At 48.0% G+C, this 18,874-nt stretch overlaps 9 protein-coding genes across 9 annotated transcripts; 5 read left to right on the top strand and 4 right to left on the bottom strand.

The window, feature by feature from the left end:
• B0J16DRAFT_371415 (heterokaryon incompatibility protein-domain-containing protein) lies at positions 1-2,099 on the top strand (the record flags this gene model as incomplete). Its single annotated transcript, XM_046130407.1, has 1 exon — positions 1-2,099. The coding sequence occupies one exon, from the start codon at positions 1-3 to the stop codon at positions 2,068-2,070; it is 2,070 nt and encodes a 689-aa protein (XP_045985506.1). The 3' UTR covers positions 2,071-2,099.
• Positions 2,100-3,405: 1,306 nt separating this feature from the next.
• B0J16DRAFT_397541 (uncharacterized protein) lies at positions 3,406-4,518 on the bottom strand (the record flags this gene model as incomplete). Its single annotated transcript, XM_046132324.1, has 2 exons — positions 3,406-4,205; positions 4,266-4,518. 2 exons carry the CDS (start codon positions 4,516-4,518, stop codon positions 3,406-3,408), a joined length of 1,053 nt encoding a protein of 350 aa, XP_045985505.1.
• A 443-nt stretch (positions 4,519-4,961) lies between these two features.
• Positions 4,962-5,624, top strand: B0J16DRAFT_383458 (uncharacterized protein; the record flags this gene model as incomplete). The annotated part of the gene is made up of 1 exon (XM_046131333.1): positions 4,962-5,624. One exon carries the CDS (start codon positions 4,962-4,964, stop codon positions 5,622-5,624), a length of 663 nt encoding a protein of 220 aa, XP_045985504.1.
• Positions 5,625-6,326: 702 nt separating this feature from the next.
• Positions 6,327-7,676, top strand: B0J16DRAFT_319220 (uncharacterized protein; the record flags this gene model as incomplete). The annotated part of the gene is made up of 1 exon (XM_046125502.1): positions 6,327-7,676. The coding sequence occupies one exon, from the start codon at positions 6,327-6,329 to the stop codon at positions 7,674-7,676; it is 1,350 nt and encodes a 449-aa protein (XP_045985503.1).
• Positions 7,677-8,020: 344 nt separating this feature from the next.
• On the bottom strand, positions 8,021-10,414 carry B0J16DRAFT_397539 (uncharacterized protein; the record flags this gene model as incomplete). The annotated part of the gene is made up of 5 exons (XM_046132323.1): positions 8,021-8,669; positions 8,721-9,074; positions 9,119-9,435; positions 9,482-10,159; positions 10,208-10,414. The coding sequence occupies 5 exons, from the start codon at positions 10,412-10,414 to the stop codon at positions 8,021-8,023; spliced, it is 2,205 nt and encodes a 734-aa protein (XP_045985502.1).
• A 1,541-nt stretch (positions 10,415-11,955) lies between these two features.
• On the bottom strand, positions 11,956-12,546 carry B0J16DRAFT_319218 (uncharacterized protein; the record flags this gene model as incomplete). The annotated part of the gene is made up of 1 exon (XM_046125501.1): positions 11,956-12,546. One exon carries the CDS (start codon positions 12,544-12,546, stop codon positions 11,956-11,958), a length of 591 nt encoding a protein of 196 aa, XP_045985501.1.
• Positions 12,547-13,573: 1,027 nt separating this feature from the next.
• B0J16DRAFT_413945 (tryptophan synthase beta subunit-like PLP-dependent enzyme) lies at positions 13,574-15,646 on the top strand. Its single transcript, XM_046133400.1, has 5 exons — positions 13,574-13,747; positions 13,798-13,884; positions 13,971-14,297; positions 14,343-14,507; positions 14,552-15,646. The coding sequence occupies exons 1-5, from the start codon at positions 13,682-13,684 to the stop codon at positions 15,524-15,526; spliced, it is 1,620 nt and encodes a 539-aa protein (XP_045985500.1). The 5' UTR covers positions 13,574-13,681; the 3' UTR covers positions 15,527-15,646.
• A 78-nt stretch (positions 15,647-15,724) lies between these two features.
• Positions 15,725-16,388, bottom strand: B0J16DRAFT_397535 (uncharacterized protein; the record flags this gene model as incomplete). The annotated part of the gene is made up of 3 exons (XM_046132322.1): positions 15,725-15,889; positions 15,944-16,187; positions 16,301-16,388. The coding sequence occupies 3 exons, from the start codon at positions 16,386-16,388 to the stop codon at positions 15,811-15,813; spliced, it is 411 nt and encodes a 136-aa protein (XP_045985499.1). The 3' UTR covers positions 15,725-15,810.
• Positions 16,389-17,188: 800 nt separating this feature from the next.
• Positions 17,189-17,706, top strand: B0J16DRAFT_319215 (uncharacterized protein; the record flags this gene model as incomplete). The annotated part of the gene is made up of 3 exons (XM_046125500.1): positions 17,189-17,270; positions 17,330-17,567; positions 17,628-17,706. 3 exons carry the CDS (start codon positions 17,189-17,191, stop codon positions 17,704-17,706), a joined length of 399 nt encoding a protein of 132 aa, XP_045985498.1.
• Positions 17,707-18,874: the final 1,168 nt, after the last annotated feature.

Raw genomic sequence — 18,874 nt, 5'->3', positions numbered from 1 at the left:
ATGACGTACGAACGGCTAGACGAAGCAAAAAAAGAAATTCGCCTTCTATCGATTCTACCCGAAAGTTCAGATGCAAATAAACTAGAATGTATATTAGCAACCTCTTCTCTGGAAGACGTTAAGTCTGATTACAGCCTTTTGTTGGAGCAATTCCCACAAGAAATGAGAGAGGAACATCTCGCTGCATGGCTGAGGCTCAAGATAGCAGATCCTGGCTCAGGCTGTCACCTAGCCCCCCCTATTCCGCCAGAGAGTTGCTATCGCTTTCAGTGGGGAGACTTTGCTACGCTATCTTACACTTGGGGTGACCCGAGAGATACCGAAACCATTATTATAAACAACGTCGAAATGCGCGTCAGCATCAACCTAGCTGCTGCACTCCGCTCATTTAGAGAGCTGAACTTTTTCAACGGGCAATTTAAACTCTGGGCAGATGCAGTATGTATCAACCAAGCAGATCTCGACGAGCGCAGCTCTCAGGTTGCCATGATGCGCGATTTGTATACTTCATCATGGACCACTATGGCGTTTCTCGGAGCGGCTGCTGACCAAAGTGATAAAGCTTTGGCTCTTCTGAAGACCCTGGCTGTGTGCGAGGTGAACAAGACAACTAGTCAGCTGAGAGACATCCTGCAGGACAACCCGGCGTATCTTGGGGGACACGGGGAGTGGCTAGCATTACAAGCCTTCCTTCAACGCGGTTATTGGTCTCGTCTCTGGGTCGTTCAAGAAGCCGCACTAGCTCCCTCGAGTATGCCCATGTTTGTTGGTGTTGAATATGTTACTTGGAAACAAGTGCAGGACGCCCTGACTGCCATCCATACCTGTCTCTGGTATGTCAAAGATCTGTGTTTACAGTATGACCGTAAGATGCTCTGCGCGACACGAGGCAAAACGGTTGGCGAGGTATCTGGTCTTTGGGACACTGAAAATCTTCATCACATAGACAAAGGTCTTGCACGACTATCGAGAAAAAGAAAAAGAGGGGAAAGCATATCATATGGAGACCTGTTGGAAGTAGCATGCGCAACTACCTGTGCTGAGCCCTTGGATAAGATCTATGGCCTCCTAGCCTTTATCGACCCGGTCATAGCGGATCAGATTGTGGTTGACTATAAATTGCCGCCATCCCAGGTTTTCTCTCAAGTATCACAGCTATTTATCATTCACGACAACAGCCTCGAACTCCTTCGCGATGGAAACCCATGGAATCGAACAAAAACTCCATCCTGGGCTCCAGACTGGACCTGGAAGTATCACAATCGCGACAAACTCAGTCCTACTCTCCCATACCACGCGGATGGCGGGTTAGCGGCAGAGACGTCTTTCTATGCAAACGGCCAGGTTTTACTAGTTCGCGGTGTCATCATTGACAGGGTCAAAGAGATGGGTTGTCAATCGACGATCGAGCAAGCAAAAGACAAATCAGTCAGGACACTCGAAAAGACCGACGTATTTTGTTCAGCATATGGAACTTTAGAGCCCACTCGGACTGCGCTGTACCACACTCTTATCGGCTGTCGTTTCGGGTGTATGGGAGAACATCAAGTTTTAGAAGATGAAGGGATGCCAATATTCAGCCTCCCAACGTCCACTGAATTAGCAATGAAGAACTTCAGAGAAAGAGGATGGACTGAATTTTCGATCCAGGGGCAACGGTACGAACATTGGAGAGATTGGAGGCGGACAAATGATGAAATTGAACTCGGAGACCTTGGTTGCGTTGGCGACTTTTTCGAGGATCAGATTCCGGACTATATCGACAAAGACTGTTTATGGGCTGACTTTGTGAGATTTAGGAATGTTTCTAGTGGAAGAAGGTTTGTCACTACCAGTGGTGGCAGGTTTGGCTGGGTGCCAGGAGGTACCGAGCACGGGGGGCATATGGAAGTGTATCGCGGAGACCTGTTCTGTATTGTTTTTGGATGCAGTGTTCCACTTGTTGTCAGGAGGGTGGGCAATGATTACTGTGTTCTAGGAGAGGGCTATCTTCAGGGTTTTATGGATGGCCAGATATTGAAGGAGCTGGAGAACAGGAAGGTAGCAATTGAGGAGTTAAGATTCCTTTAACTTCTACTGATTATATATCACAATTGGATGAATAATCAGCAAACAACAATAAAAGCTTCAACAACTATTAAGTTGTCAGAAGTAGAAGTAAAACTTGAGTGACATTGAAGCAATATCTACAGCAACTTAGTCAAATGCTCAGCCTGCGGTCGCATAAGGGCAGGGACATCTTTTCTGGCGTTCCAGAAATTACAGCTATCTATTGTGAAATCCGTTCAATTTAGGTTGCAAGAAGGAAGTTCTCGACGTGGGTCATATCCTATTCAATTAACACCGTTTGATACTGAGGACGTTCTGTGATTTAGTGAAAGGGAGTGTCGTTTCTTTCGATGACAGAACTAGCATTTTGAGATAATGCTCATATAGATCCAATTGAGATGTCACATATTTACGATACTTCTTGATGAAGAAAAGACTCAAGGAGAATGGAGACATTCTACAGGTACTGTCACTTAATGTACTGCTGTTGCCTGCAAATACTACTACTATTACGCAAACAGAAGTGAACTCAAATATAAATGAACCTACTCAGAGCATAAGCCGACGAAGTAGAGTGGATATAAGGCTCCTATAAATGTTATTTACCATAAATGTAACTTTACTATATAAATAAAAGTCTTTCGTACAGATATCAGTTTACTTTAAATATAAGTATACAAAGTAGGTCAACATAAGTCTACCTTACAATGTAATAGATAAGTCTACTGAGCACCTAACTATAATTGAACTTGAAGTATGCAAAGAAGCTTTAAAGTCGGTAGTATACTCCCGTCAAGAAGGGATACACCTTATGAGAGGCAATTGCGTTGACCTACCTAATGAGATGCGTCATGTTCCAATCTTTCCTCGTCCACTCCGTCGAATCTTACTGTATGGTCTTTACTTATCATGCTACGACATTTTGCAAATGACTTCACGTTCACTTGAGGGACTTGATGAATTGGGGTGTTGCAATTGTCATTGTTCACTTCTCTATCACGATGTCTATCCTGAGCTTTGTTCATGTCACACCCACCCAAGCCTTGACTTGAGTGGCTGTCTTGTTCACCTGCTCTGCAGGAGCCGGGCAGTCTAACGACAAGGCTTGTATGCTCATGGGTCGCGTTGAGTGCGTTGACCCCATTGATCGTACGAGCATTACTGCAAAAGTAGGTGAGCTCTCTCCCAAGCAGCCTTGCGCTACTGTAGAGATGTCTCATAACCCTAACCCTGAGAGCGATCCTCGATCATGTCAAATCTCCAAAGCGCTGGGCCACTGCGTCCAACCAGATAACATACGGTAGTGCTTGTTGTGACTGGTCAGTCTGTAAGATCTTGACAGTCTGTTAAGATAGCTCAGAGTCTGTTCCCTGCGTCATTGAGTTGATCACGCACAGCGTTCAGCTCTATGCGCATCTGCCCAATGATCCTGGCACTCCCGGCTTTATTCTCTTGGAGCTCTTCGATCATCCAGGCGCTGGTCTCTCGCAGCTCCTGAAACTCCCTTTGCAATCGCTCAATGGCGAGAGTCTCAGGACTCGGCGATGGAAGGCCGGGTGCCGCGAGATCACGACCAGGCGCACCACCAGTCGCAGTCATTCCGACTGGATGAGTGGCGCGGGGGACTGGTGTGCCCTGTCCGCGTTCAGACTCGGGCAACCGTCCAGATGATCTGGTGTCATCAATCCCGCGACCTGCGTCGCTAGGCTCCTGCGTCAGCTGCATCTCATTATCGCGGGCGGCAGGAAGGGGCCAGGACGGGATACCGGGATCAACATTACCAGTCATCCTTTGATCCTTGTGGTCCACCTCCTGTTTGGGAGCAGGAACCCGAGGAATCACATCTGCAGTCGAACCAGGCTGAGCCTGTACCGACGCAGGTCCGCTTTGGCTGACAAGCGAGCGTGAGCTCGCCGTCTGGCCAGCGGGAGGCTGGGGTGTGTTTGCCGTGACGGCGGACACATTCCCATCGGTATCTTCGGGGGCCTCTCTGAACCTATGAGCTCGAGTAGCACGCCCCGGCAGCTCCTCAATCGACTTGCCGCGGCTCTGTCGCCACCTCTTGTAGGTTCGAGACACGCCGACTTTCAAGTCTGTGAGGGATGGGATCTTATGACCCGCGAAAGGCCAAGGAGCCTGGGCGAGATCGATTTTGCCTCACTTCACTGATTTACCATTAGTAGGAGGCCTTCAAGTATGGAATGAACGTCACTTACGCACTGCGACCCAGATTCTCTCGTCGACGGCCCACTCGAAGTAAGAGTGACTAGCGTTATGCCAGCCCTTCCCATCGAGCATCTCGCAAACATTTTCCTCTGCCAGCTTTCGGACTCTTGGGAACTTGGGCCTCTGGTTGAGGTTATCCCAGAGATCCTGGGAGCGAAACACCCTCTCCATATAGAGGCGGCGTTGTTGGCTGTCGTAGGGCCTGACCCCTGAAGGGTCGGGCAGAACAATATTGCCACTCATTCTTGCTGATGTTTTGTGGTGTTGATGGCGATGATGAGTGGTGGTGGTGAATGATGTTGTTTTGAGGAAAGCTGTTAACGCAAGAAAAGTATCAGTGACGAGTTTGCTAGGTATTCCTTACTTCCCGACTGGTTGGAAGGTCTGCCCGGCCGCCACTGCGTTGAACTGGCAGCCGAATGCAACCAAAACACTAGATTTGACATTCCCCACAGACCGCATAAGAGACGAAATAGTTTAGTCATCTTATGGTAATTTAGAGAAGCATTTAGGCTACTTTATTTTGAAAGCCTAAGTCTTGAGGACATTTCTTCTCTTACCCGCCTTCGCACCCCCATCTCCATCGATCAGCAACCGAAGCTTTACGGATTCGCACCTCCCTTTCCACATCCGATCTATCGTCCTCGAGGATATTTGTTCGAGGTTTTGTTGATCCCAAAACCGACATGTCTGAGACGGTCGCGAAAGTCGCCGTGGATATTGCTGTTGAAGGCCGCCGTAGCAAGAGGACTCATCAAAGTGCCTCAGCTATCTTCTACGACACTTCACAGGTTGGCATCGGCAGCTTTATTTATCCTGATTCTCAGGTGGGCATTAAGCTCATCAAGGCTCACCCTGCCAATTCTCAGCACTATATCGGTCTCCAAGTTGTGTTCCCTCGCTCAACTGCGTCTGGGGACGGTACCTGGTATCAAGGCAACAACCCCGACAGCCTGAAAGTCTCTAGCAGCTACACTATTACTTCACGATACCCCGAGGGCACCAAGGTCGTGACCAGAAAAGTGACCGACGAAGAATTTCAAGTGATCAAGCCTCTTGTCACTCACTACAAGGGAGCGAACGACTTTGTCTTCATTGAAATCGAGCTTCCAGACGGCCAATATCCCGTGATTGAAGGCGTTGGTCTCTTTGTTCCCAAGTTCCCCCAGCCCCGACAGGTTGTCGAAAATGACGATGTCGTCGAAAACAAAGAGCGACTCAGCAGAATCCTGTTCAAGCAGCGCTTGACACTTCTCACCCGTTCAAATGACATCTCTTCTCTTGACGATTTCACGAAGACCGATGACCTTGATTACACCCCGTTCACATACGGTTATGGTCTTGAATAATAATTTGACCACATTATGTCAGCTTAGGCTAGCATCTATGCCTAAGTTTTAGAGGACATTTCTTCTGTTACCCACCTAGAGTGTTTGGCTCCTACCTAGGTAGACAGCCCGGTAGGGATTGTGCGAAGGGGAGAATGGAACTCGGTAGATGGTGTCGTATACCTACCTACCTACCTATGCAGCTTGGATTTGCGTCGGGGTCTGTATGGCACCTTAATCTGAGAGAGACAGGTCGCCAAATATAATTACTATTCAGTGTTCCCATTAAACACACGGTGCACCTGACCTTTCTAAGCAGTGTCTCAAGTATGGTATTTCTCATCTTATAAATGCATTCTACTTCTGTCGATACCTAAGCGCCGGTTGGTAAAGTCCTTGCTTTGTATACCTAATACACCCGTTCTCTTTGACATGACACCTCAATCAACCGACCGATACGACGGGGTTTAATTTTGTTATGCTATCCTACACTAGCTATCGAGTGATATTTCATTGAGCTCTGTTCCAGTGGTAGTTCGTAGATACTACCTACTAGTATAGCATTGCTTCTGTGTACCTGGCAGGCAAGTGCGCGCCAGCTGGCACGCAGTTGCCAACCGCGTCGATTTGTGTTGCCTGCCTGCTCGGGTCCATCTCACCCGTTGCTTTTTTTCTTCTTCTTTTTTTTCCCTCCTCAACACCAACACGCTATAATTTGCTAAAATGGAATCACAACGCTTCCACTCTGCGAATTTCCCTGCAAGTCTCGACGGATGGCTGAAGCAGGTACCTGATGCGGATGCAAGATCGGCGCTGCGAGAGGTATTTGTCTCCGCCTACCGAGAGGCCGACAAGGAGCGTGCTGATGCTACAGTACTACGAGCTGAAGCTGAGGTGGAAAAGCGAGGCCACCAAAGCGAGCTCAAGGAGCTTGAGGCAGAGAGATTGGCACTCAGAGATGAGAAAGCCAAGCTCGATGCCCTGACAGGAGGATTTACCTCTCGGGTGGCAGGCCTCACTGAACAGATGAACAAGTTATCTGGTGACGTGAAGGCCTCCCAGCCCACTGTCGAAGAGACTTTCCAGGCCATCAATGATGCGTCTGGGAGCAAAAGCACGCAAGAGTCGGTGCGTCTGTTCAGTGAAGATCTCACTGGCAGATTCGAAACTGTCTCTGCGTCAGTCCGGGCTGTTGTCGATACCGTCAATCAGTTCCAGGGCTTCGCTAGGAACGTACAGCTCAGAAATGAGTTGAACGATTCGCAACGCGCTTTCGATATGGAGGCCAACAAGACAAGGGCTGAGCTTTCACGTGCCCGCGTCGAACTTGGCCTCTCGAAGCATCGTTTTGAGCGTAGAGATGCTACAATCCTACAACTCCAAGAGTCTGAACAAGACTTTAGAGCTAGGTTGAGCAAGGCGACTCGAGATCTTGAGCAGGCTCAGCCAAAGCTACATCAAGCTGAAGACGATGCAAGAGATCTCGAGATCCTCACAACCCAGTTGAACGTTGTTCGGGCAACAGTCGATGACCTGAAAGGTAAACTCGCCCAAGCGGAGAGGGTCCATCAAGACTGTGCTGGCAAGTTGGCTAAGGTACATGGAAGTCTTGGTGAGAGTGTCATGGTTAAGCAACGCCTAGAGCAGGATTACCAGAACATTCTCATAGAGCACAATCGTCTCCAATCCCAGGAGGCCCAAGGGCTCCGGCAGCAATTGCAGGACCAACGAGCTGCTGAGAAAAGAGAGCTCATGGCTCAGCTAAGTGCAATGCGCTCCCAGGAGGCTGAGAATCTCAACAGCCAACGTGAGCAGGCAAGGAAAGTAGAGAGGCAAGCGCTACATGGTCAATTGGCTGAAAAAGACTCTCTGATCGAGCTTCACAAGCGTGAGGCTGAGCTTTTGAGAATAGCACTTGCAGGGGCCAACGCTGAGTTAGCCATTGCAAGAGAGAGTCGTCCATTCATACAACCGTTACGATCACGCAGCCCAAGCTGGAGCGGTAGTGAGGCTGCTGAAAGAGAGCCACACTCGTCTGTACAGCAGTCACCAGACACCAGTAGCGACTACTAATTAAATAGCAACATAGCTTGGCATTAGCCTTGAGTGTGGTTGGCCTGGAAATGCCAAATACGTTGAGGGCTAGGTATCGTGTAGTCTGGTGTTATATTTCATTAATCAACACGTACGTCTCTGCACCAGGTTATATGCATGCAGGAATTACAATTGAAACACTATTCTTGCAAATCATTGCTTGTTGTCTACTGGTTTAGCGTCGCTGGCTGAACGTGAGCTATACCAATCGATTATGCAAAGATTCTAAATACTGGTAGAGATGGCTCTACCGTTTTGGATATCTATATAAATTGTGGCAAGGCCAATCGTATTTTCCTTAAGATGCAAAGTGAACGCACCATTCAACCCTCCTTTCCACCTGACGTCATCCCCAAGATCGAACAACCTAACTTCTTCCCCAGTGTCAGTATGGCAAACCTCCGTATCCAGTTGCCATTAGGTTGTTGAGAAGGGTCATGTGCGATTTGCAATATATCTGGTGGACAGTGACCCTCCAAGTACATCTTCCTCTGTCGCGATTCATCGGGGCTTTCTGGCTGTATTGTAATGACGCTTTGCAGCAACGCCGCATCTCTCGCCGTCATATTCCTGAGAACATCTCGAAGCAATATGTTGGGTAGGTAATAGCCTCTTCCTTGATCGCTGAGGCCCTTCTGAGCTATGAGGAGCGTCGCTCGAATTTCCTTTGGATCTGCATCGCCGACGTCAAGATCGGATGATTTCAAAGCCTTTCGAGGCTCAGTAGCCAGGTGATCGAGTCTGCTCAAGGTTAAGAATGCAAGCATCGCGAGGAAGCGTGTCAGCATCATATTTCCATATTCAAAGCTATGTCGAAGATAGTGAATCCGCAGAATGGTCTCGAAGTATCCTCTGTATTTAGAGAGAGACTGAAATAGTTGGCCTTCATCGAATTGGACAAACGGGGATCTAATCTTTCCTTCTGGGGCGAGGATCTCAAATAGTTGCACAAGGGCGTGGCAGTAGTGTAGGCTGTCGTCTATGTCAGTACCGATTCAATTTGTTAGAGGGATGCTCATATACTGAATTTTGAGGTGCGAAGGAAATACAATCTTAGACGGGACGAGACTTTCTGGCAGAGTCTGATACCAGCTTTCCAGTTTTTGCACGATCGCCATAATTCTCGCTGCTCCGTTCTGTGCCAGATCATCTTCGTTAGACTGTCCGTGGTAATCTAGCATAGCTTCGTTCAGAACAACGGCGAAATTCATCTTGGTTTGGAACGTGATCCCGACTCGAATTGGTATAAGAATTGAGCTTGATGGGTACTTGAGCCAAATCTCACCAAACCAATCGGGATCGCGATTCGGGTCTGGGATCGGGTTTCTGGGTGGAGTTTGTAGGACTGGGACTGTCATTAACTGATAGCTCAAAGTACTGATATAGTTAGCTTTGAACACTCTGCAGAAGGCTTTACGTACCATTGCCAATGAAACAAAGACCACGCCGTCAGGTCATACGAGTTTCGTAATTTCTTATTCATGATATACGTCGTTGGTTCAAACAGATCCAGTTCCTGTGCCATCTTGGTGGCTTGTACCATGTAAGCTGAGGATAGTGGATCCATGTCAAACATATTCACGATTGAGTTAATTACAAGAGCAGCTTGTAAGGTCGTCAAACTTCTTCGATGAGCGATCTCTAGTATCCAAAGTCTCCGAGCCTCTTCCAAAAACTTGTAGCCCAGACTATGCGGATTCCAAAATTCTGCAGGCTCGGAAAATTTATTTCTACATTGCTTGAATTGTCAGCAGAAGCAACACAATCTTTCACCGTTAACTTACACAACCAACTGCAAGAACAGCGTTGACCAGAAGCGATGAACAAAAGACGTCAGAGCCACTGAGCATATCGTCCAAGAAGTAGTCCTTCTGGAAAAATGTGAACCAGTCGTATTCTTGTAACAAGTAGGCTCGTATTAGTTCTCTCATGGTACTGTCGCTGGCGCCAACTGATGTCCATTTTGAAGGCACAATGTCGTCCAGCCGAGAATCTACAATGGTAGCTGCATGATGTGGCCGAAGATACTGTGCTCGGTATCCAAGATCAGACTCTATTGCTGGGTCTGCAATAACACTGGCATCGTCTCTATCACTCCACTCGTGAATAAGAGATTTCATGAAAGGATTCGTCGTGGTCTGAAGGTACTTTGGCATAAGCGGAGAGTAGATAAACTGATAACGGGATCTGGTTTCGGGTTCTAGCCGCACTTGTAGGAGAAGGTCGGCGCTTGTGAGCTGCCGCGATAATGTCTCGGCATCGATGCCACTTTGAATGCGATGAACGATTTCGAGCGCTTCAGCGCGGGGTCGAGTTTGTATGGCCCTGTAGACGATGGCAGCGGGGTGTGATTCCAATAGTGACTCGTATTTGTTCCGGTAGTTGCTTTCTGCTGTCTGTCTGTAGACGCAGTCGATTTTCCGCGCCTGACATTGAGAGCAAGTTGATCTATTGCCGTTGCACTATGAATTATCAGACCTTGTACACGAGAATACTAACGGTAGACTTACTTTGATCTTCTTCTTTCGGCACGGCTCACAAGCCAAAGTTACGGGCACACGCTTTCGCGTCAAAGGCGCCGTGCGATACGCATGAGCCGTATCTGCAGGCGGCGGTCGCGAAGCTGGTACTAGAAGTCGAAGGTTGTTGGCCTGGCTGGACTCGTGCACTGATGAACTCGACGCTTCAGAGGCGCTTGAATTTCGATGCGGTATCATAATTGTTGTTTGTTCCAGCTCATGCGTAGTGTTGATAATCGGAGGTTGGTTGAAATATACAGAACCCGGATCTGAGAGACTGGCATGGCATGATGACAGGAAGAGTGTATACAATTGACGCGCGGGTCACGTATCTGCCTTGTTCTGAAAGATCTGAGGTTGATTTTCTACTGTGCAAGTATGGCGTCATAGTGGTTGAAACATGATGCATTTCACTTGTCGCCAAAAACATCGCAACTGTATAGCACAAGAGATTTCAAATTGACCAATCAGGGAACGTGCCATAGGTACGGAGTACTATCATGTCCTTGACAGCTCTGGTTGGTGGTATTTTTACATCTGTTCATAAAACTCAAGGATGTATCCAACCTTGATTTTTTATTTACTTCTTCTTTTTTTTCGTTACTATTGACGCCAATTAACAGTCAAACAGATTAAGATGACGTCAAACTAGGCACATTCGATGCTCACGATATACAACTATTGTGATCAAGATTGTGCAGGTATGCAGTGTGCCGGAGTTTCTTGGCTTCCGTCTGGCTTACCTGAGTGTTGCTGCAAAACACTGAACTCCAGTTCCAGGCCTCTCGTCTCCGTCACTTTACACGCGATCTCGCTATTTGTGGTTTAAAAAAGATACCAAAAAGGTATATGCTAGCAGTAAGCAGATCGGAGCCTATGACGATATCTAATCTTGTCAGATCAGCAGATCACACCAAAGTCCAAACGTTTGCCTCCACCAGGATCAGCTACCAACCCCGAAATGGACAATTAGTTCAGTAAGGGGACTCTAAACCCCAGTCCAAGCTTGTCCATCAGCCTCATATCGAATTTCAAGGGTCCTCGGCGGATGACAATACCGAATGGGCGTTACACGCGCGCCACTTGATCTACACCAGGGCATGGCACTATTCCCAACATGGTGGAACTCAGCGCTGTCTTATTGTGGTGGGGAAGCAAAACGCCTCTCGAGAAAAGGCATTTAAAATCATAAGAGAGAGATATCTGGGCAAAAGAATTCGCTTTCAATGCGGCGGCCTTGCGCGAAAATCAAACTTGTTTCCATCGGTGGTGATGCCGGGCGTGCCCAAGAGCAGAGGCTGCAACAACTGCCTTAAGCAGAAGAAAAAGGTACAAAGACCCCTGCCCGCATTTATCACTAACTGACATGAGCAGTGCGATCAACAGAAACCAGCTTGTTCGAGATGTGCACGACTTGAAATTCCATGCGTCGGGTCCGGCGAGCGAAAGTATGTGTTCAAACCGGTATCGTTCACGAAGCTGAAACATGCGAGCCTTCGGAAGTTGCGAAAGAACAAGGACGGTCGTGGTAAAGATTCAAAGGATGCAAGAAATGAACAGCTGAACATTGAGACATAAAACTACTTGAAAGATTGACTCCATGGGTAGATCGTCATTATTATGATAACCATATCTGACGTCTCTCGAGACTAATTAAATCAAAATTACACTTCCAAACATTTCATCGGATCCGTTATTTTGTATCATATATCCATTAACCATAACTATCCATATCGGATTTAGAGAAGAAGGAAGGCACCCAGAGCAACTCCAGCGGCGGCGATCAAAGAACCCTTAGCAGCCTGAGCAGCATTAGGAATAACGCTGGGCGTGGTCGCGGGCTCCTTGGTCGCCTCGGTCTCGGTGGTGGTCTGGGTCTGAGTAGGAAGGACAGGGGCAACAGTGGTGTTCTCGGTGATGGTCGCCTCCACAATTCCAGTAGACTCTTCCGCAGAAGCATGGCTCTTGATCGAAGTATGCGTCTCGACTTCAACAGCTGTGCTGGTAGGTTCAGCATCGGGGGTCGGGACCTCGGTAGTAGGTACAGCAGAGGCTGTGGCGAGAGTGGTCGAGGGCTTCCAGCAAGACAAGTATGAAGTACCGCGTGTCTCGGTGCCGGAGTAGTTCGCGCATCCTGGAACTCCAGTCTTGACGGGAGCTCGGCCGCCGCCGCAGTCGAGAGGATCGCAGATCATGCCATCATCAGGATCGAACCAGTGGACGATGTTGTCGTCGCAGGTAGTGTAGCTGTGTGTGGAGCAACCGAATCCCAGGGCTTGCTCGGCGAGCATAAGCACAGGAAGGGCAGAGAGAAAAGTTGCCTTGACCATTTTGAGGGTTTAAACGAGTGTGAGATATAGCGAATGACTGAGTTAACGAAAGGTTGATGGTTAGCAGCTTAACATAATGGAGGACGAACGGGTTATAAAGTAGAACCACGCCGCAAGGCGCAGCAGGATGAATGTCATCTCTTAGATTAACCGGATGACTCGAACAGTAAGCCGTAACGTAGGATCCGGACATTTGATCGTGCCATCTTGTGAGCGGCTGACTCTTGATCCTTCAGCCTTAGAAGACCCGTTTGTTAAATTAGGGTTGACGATAGCGGGTTAGTGCACGATTCAGGTGTTGTGATTGGTCGCCAAGACACCGCATCGTCCTACTGTACTGTGCCGTGAGTTCCTGCCCCTGGTGATAGCGCCTTGGGGATGGAACAGGGATTGCACGGAGCAGAGACGATCAGCGAGTTTGGTATGTTATTCGGAGGTTTTTGGCAGAATGTCTGGCTCAAGAGCTTGAAGCAGGCGATAGACTGGCTGTAGAGCTAGGAAGATAAATTTCCGACAGTTTATATCCATTTGGAGTAAAGTTCCATTTTCAAATTGGATCTAATTCGACCTTCCTTGTCAAGTCCACATATCAAATTAGGCAGGTTGATGAAATGGGTGGGTGACGACCATTACGAGAAGCAACGTACTTTGTCAACCTTCAACGAACATCACCACGCTCATCCAAATCGCAGGCGCAGCGACTAATATTGCGATAACATGTTTCACTGTCGCGACAGGTAAATGTCGTCCCGTAAAAACGGCTTATCGTCTCCCAATCTTGTGACGCGGTTGAAAGTACGAAATAGCTCACACATTACCCTAGACCTTCGATGTCTGCTATGAGGGAATACATCTCACTACAACGCCGTTTATTGCATTATTGCACAGACTGAAAAAGACTCCCAACAACTGCCAGTACTAGGAGGCTGATGACATTCGACATGCGAAGCTTCCAGTGATGTTCGAGCATTGAGTAAAGAGCTTGTGTCATCGTAACGGCCGCCTCCGATACCGCACGGATCATCCATATTCCGGCGGGGTGGCTGCATTTGCGACTCATTGTTGGCTCATTCCCCAACGATCCTACGAGGGGCACCAAGATTTTTATTTCCCCAAGCATCAACAAGCAGACACAATGGCCAACGATTCGACACATACGCAATCACAAGTCTACCTCTCCACAAGAGGTGGTGACTATGGTGTAAGAACCGGTCGCGTCCTACCACCGACAGCCGTGCTAACATCTTACAGCTCGACTTCGAGACCGTTGTCCTAAAGGGTCTGGCTGCCGATGGCGGTCTTTTCCTCCCCCACGAGATTCCCGCTGCGACAGAATGGGTACGTACGAACGAGCCGAACTCCATACTCCGGCGTCCTGCTGTCAGACGGAAATGCGCAATCGATCAGTGACTGACGACCCATAGCAAAGCTGGAAAGACCTCTCCTACCAGGAACTCGCCTTCCAGATCTTTAGCCTCTATATCTCCCGGAGCGAAATTCCCGCCGAAGACCTACAAAACATCATCAACCGAAGTTACTCGACATTCCGCGCCGAAGATGTCACCCCCCTCGTCCAATTGAAGGACAACCTACACCTTCTCGAGCTCTTCCACGGTCCCAGTTACTCCTTCAAGGATTGCGCTCTGCAATTCCTCGGTAACCTCTTCGAGTACCTTCTTGCGCGAAAGAACGAGGGCAAGGAGGGCAAGGACCGACACCATCTGACTGTCGTTGGTGCGACAAGTGGTGATGTGAGTCATTCGTGGCCTGATGCGATAATGTCCTAACTGTTTTAGACCGGATCCGCTGCTATCCACGGTCTTCGAGGAAAGAAGGATGTCTCCGTTACCATTTTGCACCCCAAGGGTCGCGTCAGCCCTATCCAGGAGCTCCAAATGACCACCTGCACTGACGCCAACGTTCACAACCTTGCCGTTACCGGTACCTTTGATGATTGCCAGGTTTGTATAGCGACACTGTCAAATTACCGCGCTGACCAAAGTAGGACATCGTCAAGGCTCTCTTCGGTGACCCCGACACCAACGAGCACCTTAAGCTCGGCGCTGTCAACTCCATCAACTTCTCCCGAATCCTCGCTCAGATCGTCTACTACTTCTACTCCTACTTCTCCCTCGCCCGAAAGGACCCCAACTTCAAGGTCGGCGACAAGGTCCGCTTTGTTGTGCCCACAGGAAACTTTGGCGACATCCTCGCCGGTTACTTCGCTACTCGCATGGGTCTCCCCGTCGACAAGCTTGTTATCGCGACTAACGAGAATGATATCCTCGACCGATTCTGGAAGACTGGAAAGTACGAGAAGCAGCCCGCCAAGGGTCCCGAGGCCGAGGGTGGTCTTGAGGTTGATGGCGTCAAGGCTCACGAGGACGGTGTTAAGGAGACACTCAGCCCTGCTATGGACATTCTAGTGTCCAGCAACTTTGAGCGTCTTCTGTGGTTCTTGGCTTATGAGTTTGCCGAGTCTGTTGGTATGGATGTCGAGTTCAACCGAAAGCAAGCCGGCCAAGAAGTTGCTACATGGCTCAAGGACCTTAAGAACAAGGGCGGTTTCGGTCCCGTCTACGTCGATGTTCTCAACAGCGCCCGCAAGACCTTCGAGAGCGAGCGTGTCAGCGATCCCCAGACTCTCGAGACCATCAAGGACATCTACGAACAGATCAACTACGTTCTCGACCCCCACTCCGCCATCGGTGTCAACGCTTCTCTCCGATCCCTCCAGCGCGCCGAGGCCGGCATCCCCCACATCTCTCTCTCCACCGCCCACCCTGCCAAGTTCGCTGGAGCTGTCGAGCTGGCTCTCAAGGATGAGAAGGACTTCAACTTCAACGAGAAGGTTCTTCCTGAGGAGTTTGCCGGACTTGAGAAGCTGCCTAAGCGTGTCTCTGATGTTTCAAATGACTGGAAGGCTGTGAGGGAGCAGGTTAAGCAGCAGGTTGAGAAGGAGCTTAATGGAGATCGTTAGAGTAGATATGTTGATAGAATTGAATTTAAAATGCAAAAGTGTTGATGTATTAAATACGCATTGCCGGGCATCTTATCACCAGATGTGTCACTAGCAAACCCCAAATAGAGTTTAACATGCAATTGCTGCTGTATTATCAAGAAAGTTATATGTGCAAAGATATACTAGTTTCTCCAAGTGCCTCTTTCCATCCTCCTGCTTCCCTCCGATGTGCTTATGTCACGAGACTCAGAACTTGTTAAACCCGGCAGAGTCCGGACAAGCTTCCTCAGTGTCAGGTTCCTCTAGAACTTCTTAATCGCCTTACATTGGGTGAGTCTCTCATAGTCCTCGGCCGCCCCGTTGTATACGCTCATAAGGTAACTAGAGATTATAAGTCAGCAAAGAAGAAATAAAATTAGAATCAGGTATACGTACTCATGACCAGCAGGGCCTCGAGCCACGCTCACATCGACATAGTACTTTCCATCACTACCCCAGTAGCATTGTCGGTTGTAGAAGAACTGGGCTACATGAGCTGCCGAGCACCAAAAATCAAGATGTCGATCTTCGCGAGGTTCGGTGATAAGCCAATGGCGGTATCTATCCATACCGTCCTCAACGAAGACCTTTTCATACTTGATCGTCAACGAACAATCCTTGCGCTTCTCAAGTGCAGAAACTAATGCGTGGTTAACATGTGTATATCTTTAAGGCTAGGAAAGGAAATAAAACACAAGACTCGGGATTGAATCTCGAGTTTTTTTTCTCCCCGAGGAAGGCTGGGCAACTTACCATTGGCAACATCAGGAGTAGGAGAAGCAATAACTCCAGTAATGGAGGAGATGGCGAGAGCAGCCTGGGCGAGGAGAGTGAACTTCATTTTGATTGAGGTTAAGTGATGATGTTGGATGCTTAGAATTGGAATAGAGTGAGGATAGAAGAAGCGTATCGTGGGGAATTAGACCTTAACTTTATAGTTAAAGATATTTCCTAGTAATACGCTTCTTGTAATTTGTCCCAACTTATTCAGAATTGATAGTGTTGTATCTAACCGCCAGGTCCCTATCTATTCCATCGGTCCGTCTAGTAAAGCGAGAATCCTTCAGCAAAGGGCCGAGCAAGATCGCGTGAGTGTATTCCTTCTTTGGACCCGTGAAGACGTTGCATTGATTTCGATAGACAGTTGCAATACCATATAGAGTAGGGACTGGGGGATAGAAGGGGTCCTTTGACATGTGGGTCAATTCCGAGCAAAACTTCAGGCCAGCGCTGATCTTCCCAAATCAACAACGCCAGAACCACAATTTGTTTTGGAACGGTCTAGTGAGGCTGAGCGGTCGGCAGGCACTCTTGTCTTATTCTCCATATTATTTCAGAATAGGAATTCCGAAATGCGGATAGTAGATCGAAAAAAGGCCCGAAAGTTACACCGCAGAAAAGACTACACTCTTAATTTGACCCGTAAGGCTGTAACCCTCATCTCTGCTATCCTTCGGACCCAGTTGGAGACCATCTGATTCAAACCTGACATAAGCGATTGGGAGTTAAACCTGACCTACCTATGTAAATGAGAGTTGCTATAAATTGGAAGCATTTTCTCCAAGAATGTTCTAAATCTGTATCAAACTTGCAAACTCACTCAGTATTCATCCAACCATCATCTTATCTAACTACGACAACATGAAGTTCTCACTTATTACTCTTGCTGCTGCCGTCCCGGCTCTTGCTGCTGCTGTCCCTGCTTCTGTCGATACCGCTGAAGGTATTTTGCCCTTCACATACAAGTCAGAAGCATTTCAATACTAATTAGGTCATCTTTAGTCGACAAACGCGCGAACTGCAAACTGACCCTCCAGTGGCTCACCAACTGGAGCGAAGATGCCTTGAGAAGATACCGAGTGCAGCTTATCACTGAACCTCGAAACGATGACCACATTCACAAATACTGTGATCTTTACAAGGCTGATGCTTCGGGCGTCAACAATGTGCAATGCTTCTGGACTGATGACGGAAAGTACGTCATTGACGAAAGTGAGGGTGAAGGCTCCCCCGGTCACAGGTAAATACAAACATGCCCACATTTACATTGCTGTAAGATGTCTAACTTGAAGATTTTTAGTCTATACCTGAAGAGCCACAAGGCTACAGCCACCTACTTTGAGTGGGCTACTGGCTGTGACACTGTCCTTAACCTTTAGATGGCATATGTGAGCGTTGTCAGTTTGCCCTAGTAGCTATGCGATCTGGGAGAACTTACAGACATAGTTAGTATATGGGGACTTGGTCATATTGTACTTTGGAATTCGTTATATATAATCTACTCAGTCAACAATTTCTATCATGACTTATGCATCGAGAATTAGCTCTGTAGTATAGCCATTGTTCATTTCATTCCCGACATTATTCCTACATTATACAACTGGTGCCTCAGTTGACCTGATGGAACAGTCGGGCGATGATCAGGTGTCACAACTGGTAAACGAAGGATAATCATGCTACGACCCTAGTTGGGGTGAAGTGTTCCCTTGCCATACCGCCAAGTCCGGCACCGAGAGCTATATATCCGAAAAGGATCTGAAGACTCAAGAATGGATACCGAATTTGCGGAGGGGCCGCAGTTCGATACATCGTAGGGCTGATGTACCTTGTTAAATTAGCTTTGAAGTGAAACTTCATGTGGATATCGGGGAATAACTACGCCACAATCCTTTGAATTTCTGTATGCAGGTGGATTGGATACCCGCCTACTGTCCCCAGCCTAACTGATTTCTGGGTTAGCTTTTACGGTTAGATTAGATAAAGAATACTAGCTCGCATTTACAAATTTAAGGGTTTAGGTATCTTCAGGTCAGTCTCGAGAAGTTGGAACTGCGCTCCTGCTTCAACTCTGTGATCAGCAGGATGTTCATAGTCCGATGAGACTTTTCTTCCATTGTGTGTATCTTTGGGGGTTTGGAAAAAACAGTACCTGATGTCCGGAATGTCAGGAACATGAGTAACTAAGTTGTTGGGATCTTTGTTACGAACAACGACCGGGTTTGCGCGAGTCCTCGGGACACCGATTGTCACAGGGATATCATAGCTGACGATAAAAGAGTTGCATGTGTTAGAGATCGTCGATTTTAGGCCCTGTTTTCCAAACAAGCTGCGAATCTGTTACTAGAAATGTAAAGAAGAGCAAGGAACATATTTCAAACACAAGGGTAACAGTTCTTATGGAATTCTTGAATAGACCTGTCAATACTATAACCCGGCGTTCGAAATAGATCAATATGGAAATATGTTTGCCTTACGGAGTGAGATTAGGATCGCGCGTCTGATTCAGTGACAGATTCAGGAGTGAATCATTCTTGCAGTGCTTGACAG

This window comes from Fusarium flagelliforme (assembly GCF_020744385.1).
Source record: "Fusarium flagelliforme strain FIESC 12 MPI-CAGE-AA-0113 chromosome Unknown B0J16scaffold_3, whole genome shotgun sequence".
NCBI classification, from domain to species: Eukaryota; Fungi; Ascomycota; class Sordariomycetes; order Hypocreales; family Nectriaceae; genus Fusarium; species Fusarium flagelliforme.
Note: the sequence above shows the minus strand (reverse complement) of the source record. Positions and strands in the feature narration are given on the sequence as shown.

Coding starts and splice junctions, on each gene's coding strand:
- B0J16DRAFT_413945 (XM_046133400.1), top strand. CDS start 13,682: ATGGCCAACGATTCGACACATACGCAATCACAAGTCTACCTCTCCACA. Junction 13,748..13,797: donor CAAGAGGTGGTGACTATGGT/GTAAGAACCGGT, acceptor AACATCTTACAG/CTCGACTTCGAGACCGTTGT. Junction 14,508..14,551: donor GTACCTTTGATGATTGCCAG/GTTTGTATAGCG, acceptor TGACCAAAGTAG/GACATCGTCAAGGCTCTCTT.